The 5,701-nt window shown below is 39.8% G+C and overlaps 1 protein-coding gene across 1 annotated transcript in view; it reads right to left on the bottom strand.

Annotated features, from left to right (window-relative positions):
• Window positions 1–4,839: 4,839 nt before the first annotated feature.
• Hnrnpa0 (heterogeneous nuclear ribonucleoprotein A0) overlaps window positions 4,840–5,701 on the bottom strand; it is a 2,383-nt gene continuing 1,521 nt past the window's right edge. The window contains exon 2 of the mRNA XM_013016003.1: window positions 4,840–4,848. Within this exon, the coding sequence (XP_012871457.1) occupies window positions 4,840–4,848 (9 nt within the window). The remainder of the gene's footprint in view (window positions 4,849–5,701) is intronic.

Genomic DNA, 5,701 nt, shown 5'->3' on the forward strand with positions numbered 1-5,701 from the left:
CGTGGGGCTTGAACTCTGGGCCTGGGCGCTGTCCCTCAGCTCTTCAGCTCAAGGTGAGCGCTCTACCACTTGAGCTACAGCGCCACTTCCAGTTTCTGGTGATTCATTGGAGATAAGAGTCTCGTGGACTTTCCTGCCTGGGCTGGCTTTGAACCGTGATACTCAGATCTCAGCCTCCTGAGTAGCTAGGATTACAGGCGTGAGCCACCAGCGCCCGGCGAGGTTTTTGTTTTGTGTTGGTCTTGCCAGGCCTAGGGTTTGAACTCTGGACCTGGGCACTGTCCCTGGCCTCCTTTTGCTCAAGGCTAGCACTCTACCACTTGAGCCATAGCACCACTTTCAACTTTTTCTGTGATTAACTGGAGATCAGTCTCATGGACTTTTCTGCCCCAGCTGGTTTTGAACCGCAGTCCTCAGATCTCAGCCTCCTGAATTGCTAGGATTACAGGCATGAGCCACCAGCACCCGGCTTTCAAAGAGTTTTAAATTATAATCAGAAGAAAAACTGAAAATGTGCTAATCAATAAATTGTGGTGCATCTAGAGATTAGACAAGACCATACGGTCATATGAAAAGTTATTTATATATAGGTAGAAAAATGTCTTTGATGTAAAACTATACTCTATATATATATATACTCTATATATCTGAAGATGTATACCTATACATGCATATATATGTATATACACTTACTTCTGCTTAGAGATGAAGATATACATACATAGAAGCATATACACAAAAACAATGTTTTATGTGTGTTTATCTATGTAAGATCTAGAAAAGGACAAATTACAAATACAGACTATCTGGCATGGGAATTTTTTTTTTTGGTCGGTCATGGGGCTTGAACTCTGGGCTTGGGCGCTGTCCCCGCACTCTTCAGCTCAAGGCAAGCGCTCTACTGCTTGAGCCACAACACCGCTTCCAGTTTTCTGGTGATTTATTGGAAATGAAAGTCTCACGGACTTTTCTGCCCAGGCTGGCTCTGAACCATGATCCTCAAGATCTCAGCCTCCTCAGTAGCTAGGCTTACAGGCGTGAGCCACTGGCGCCCGGCTGGCATGGGAATTTTTACAAGACTTTTTTTTTTTTGTCGGAACTCTGGGCCTGGGTGCTGTCATTCAGCTCTTCAGCTCAAGGCTGTGCTCTACCACTTGAGCCACAGCGTCACTTCCAGCTTTTTCTGCTTATGTGGTGCTCAAGAGTCAAACCTAGGGCCTTATGCAAGGCAAGCACTCTACCACTGAGCCACCTTCACAATCGACTTTTTTTTTTTTTGGTCGGTCGTGGGGCTTGAACTCTGGCCCTGGGCGCTGTCCCTCAGCTCTTTCAGCTCAAGGCGAGGGCTCTACCACTTGAGCCATAGCGCCACTTCCGGTTTTCTGGTGGTTCATTTGAGATAAGAGTCTCATGGACTTTCCTGCCTAGGCTAGCTTTGAACCGTGATCCTCAGATCAGCCTCCTGAGTGGCTAGGATGACAGGCGGGAGGCACTGACACCTGGCTCAACTTTTTTTAATGACTTTTAAAAATAAACTGACATACATACATACATACATATAAAAGGCCTCTTGTTCTCATCACCTATGTGACTGTAGGCAGTTTTAAGCTAGCAAGTCTTTAGATAGGGGAGGGGGGAAAAAACTCTTCACAGAAGCAATGACAACTAAATAATATGGACATAAAGTACTTACTCCAATGCAGGACACACAGCAGACACTCAAGAAATGGCAGCCTTATTACTTCCTGAGACTGCAGGGAAAGCAGTGATGAACATGGCCACCATACTGAAAGCCAAGCAAATATCCCCACAGTAAAAACTACTGGGAAAGAAAATAGAGACAGTAGTACAATGGTTGTTATGTGTCATTAATACTGCATTAGAAATATAATCTTAAAAAAATTTTTTTTCAGTATGTTGAATTTATCTAAAGCAGTGAAAAGGCCACAAGTAAATATATCCATTTCTCTGTGGTTGCATTAAGACTGAAAACATATTTAATGATACCACAAAATTGCTACATTCTCATACTTAGTACACCTTAATTCTCATACTTAGTACACCTTAATTCCTGAGCAGCCATCTCTCCAAATGCAAGACCGATCATCACTTGAGAGCAAGAAATGAAAGAAACCTCAAATCCATCAACAGAGGGATATTTTGAGTTATGATACAGTTATACGATGAAAACTATACAGGTTAACAAGAATGAGTTCGATTTACTTGATTTAAGAGTGTTAGATTTCATGTTGTTAAGAATGTATTTTTTAACAAATACTGACTCACACAAAATAGTTGGCTATGCACTTCTAATAGTTACAGTCCATAAGTTTGCTTATTTTAGTAGGGTTATTTGCTTTTTCTTTATTCTGGCTTAGAATGATCAACTGAATCAGTCTCAAGAGCTCATAAAGTTTCTGTATTTTATACGTCCTAATAATTATCAGTATATTCTGTGACTTTAAATGTCATTCAAATGTTATGTAAACAACATTTTTCTTAAGTAACACATAGTAGAAATTACTAAATTTCATAGGCTTAAAAAAAATCTGTCAATGGAAAAAAAATTTTTTTTCAGTTTTCCCTTTTTCCTAACTTGAAACAAGGGCTCATAAAAGTAATCTGAAATGAGACACTAAGCAAAAAGCAAGGTCCCACCTTGGCTTTGAAGTAGTCTTTGCCTGTTTCAAAACCAAAAATAAGGGTGAGGACAATTTTTCCCCCCATGATCACATTGCTACACTGATAACTTGACTAAACCAGAAGAAACTTACCTTCTGGGTACAAATTCACCTCTTTTGAGTAAAATCCATACATGGATTAGTTACGTGAAAGCCCAAATGCCCACTTTCAACTGGCAAAGACACATAGAATATCTAACCTAAAATAAAGATTCTCTAATTTGAGAAAGATAAATCCACTTAAAAGGTAAATAAGCAAGCCTATAAATGACACTGCCAATTCTGGTCTTGAGGGACCATAAGAATCAAATTCTTCAGTACCCTGTCCTTTCCCTTGCTTGAAAAAAAAGAAATCTAACTTAGATGTAAGGATGAAACGTACATCCCAAACACAAAGGAAACGAATTATCAGAATATCCACTCAGACGTGGTAGTTTGCACTTTCAACTTTAATCAACTGCAGGCTTTGAAAGACATTTGAAATTATTACCATTTTAAAAAGCCTCTTTCAAACTAGACCTTACTTCAGATTTTATACTAATGCAAGTAACATAAATGCAAGACCTCTTCACATTGGGAAGGCAAATAAGAGGTTCACTTTCACTTTGCTCATCTTCCAAATGAGATTAAGCATGGAACAAAAAAGTTGCAAACACTACAGGGACTACTCCAAGTTCTTGTTAAATCTGAACATTGGTCAGATTCCTATGGGTGAATCAAAACCAGTAGCCTTCTCCAACCACTTAAAACACCGTGCCAAGTGCTACATAGAAAAATGATGCCACCTCCCAACTCTGGGGCGCACCAGGGAAGAGGCAGGAAGACACCACCAGCATGCATTTTCCCTAAATACCCAAGGGGAGACAAGAATTAATATACATACCATCATCACCTCAGCTGTAGGCTGCTTTTCTAATTGCACTCTTCTACATCATTCACTGAGCACCATGTTGTCACTACACTGAACTTAAAAATAAATAACAGCTTTAGACTGAAATGATTACAAAAAAACTTCCCACCAAAACTAACAGTGTAAAACTTAATCTTTCTATCCTAGAGAACTTCCCACCCCACCTCCACCTCCCAAAGATTGAACCAAATCATGAAGTAACCCATGTGCAGCTTGTGTATCAGAGTTTAAAGAGCAGCAATTTGGGAAGCTGAACAACTAAGTCACACAACGTGAAGAGTCTGTCCCGTCTGCTTTTATGGGCTATATCCTTTGTCAAAAAAAAAAAAAAAAGAGCAACCCATTACCTTGCCTTGGCATCCACGGCCTTTATCCATACAAAAGTAGGGCCTTGGCAGTTCAGAAAAAGACTGTCAATAATTGATCTCAAGGAGATTAGACAGTAGGCGGAGGTGGGGGGGGGGGGAAAGCACTGGGAAATCCACATTAAAATATTTTACTTTAAAAATCCACTTCATGTCCATTTCAGACACCTTCTTATAGATCAGGCTTTTCAACCTTGAAACAGAATTCAGATATTTTGTCACATTAAATCAAAATATACTGGGATTGACAGGTGTACTGACCCCCCTCCCAGACCCCCCCCAAATAACCAGGTCATACATACTCTGACTCAATCATGTAAAGAATTGAATTCTTTATTTGTGATATCCATAAACGCTGCTATTCTATATTTCTATCCAGGAAGGCAATTTTCTCCTATTATGTTTCTTTTTTTTTTATATAAACAACTTGAATTCTATAGCAGGAAAGGGCTACAAATATACATGTTAACCAAGCAGAATACACAGATAGTTTGCTTTACAACTTGCACCCAAAATACCAGTACACATAGCTGGTTCATTAGCTGTCATAGCTATCTGGGGCAACTGCCCAAGCTATGCAGACCAGTTTACATTTCCAGATCTCACGGAGAGAAGAGGGGGAGACTGTGACAGGGACTGGTCACCAAACTACATTCCTGTGAAGACCATTCTCGGTTACAAGGAAATGTGTAACCTCCAAGTTTGCACAGACTTTGGATGGCAAAACTTCTAAATCTGATGCAATTGTCCCACACAAGTGTCTTGAATCTTCCTGCAGCTATCCTGCCATTCTGCCAGTAGATGGTGCTACAAAGGTAGGGAGGATTTTCATAATGACAACAGTTCAGATGTAGGAGGAAAAAAAAAACCCAACACTTTAAACTTACTTGCTCTGAAAATACAAAAATGCATTTAGCAAGGGTAAAAATATAACCCTTTTTTAACCACTCATTACAGACAAAACGGTAGGAGGGATGAAACGAGGCCATCTGAAAACTTTTAACAGTTTATATGAATGAAAACACATGCTTAACACAAACGATTTCTTTTAAAACTACAGTACATACTTTGAATTCTCCTAGAAAGAAGGGACCAACCATGTCATGACTATAAACAAATCGCTCAGTACGAGATGGATGTACAGAAACTTTAACAAAAAGTGTAAAAGAGCCACAGCCACCATTTCAAAAGTTTTGCCTGTAAGGGAATTAAAAAAAAAAAAAGCCAACATGTCACTAGCAGGATAACGGGGAAAATAAAATTTCTTTCTCTCAAGTTTCTCAAAGCACACATCGAGAATGAACACGTGAGGGGGGAAAAAAAACACCCATCTTTTTCTTAAACGAATATCCCTTCAAACGGTATGGAATGGACCCTAGAAAAAAAATGTTAGACATGTGCGGTCAAACACAATGATTTATTAAAAATAAAACGTAAAAATGATTTTTGTACATATGCTTTCCAAATTTCCAGGCATGGATTCCGAGTAGGTTTCATAGAAAACGCTGTAGCCAGGTATCAAGTCCTTACGACAAAGTAAACTACCCCGCCCCACCCCCGCCCCGGTTTTGCTACAGAATCAGCAAGTTCACACCCTCCCCCCGCACCCCGAAAAAAAACACCAATGAAAACGAAGACATTTTTTTTGCTAGTATAAAAACGACCAAGGTCCAAGTAATAATAAAAAAATAGAGTCCATCAATGACTGTAACACAAAAGTGTGCGCGCGCGGGGCCGAGTCCGTC

This window comes from Dipodomys ordii, unplaced genomic scaffold (genome assembly GCF_000151885.1).
Source record: "Dipodomys ordii isolate 6190 unplaced genomic scaffold, Dord_2.0 Scaffold29, whole genome shotgun sequence".
Lineage (NCBI taxonomy): Eukaryota > Metazoa > Chordata > Mammalia > Rodentia > Heteromyidae > Dipodomys > Dipodomys ordii.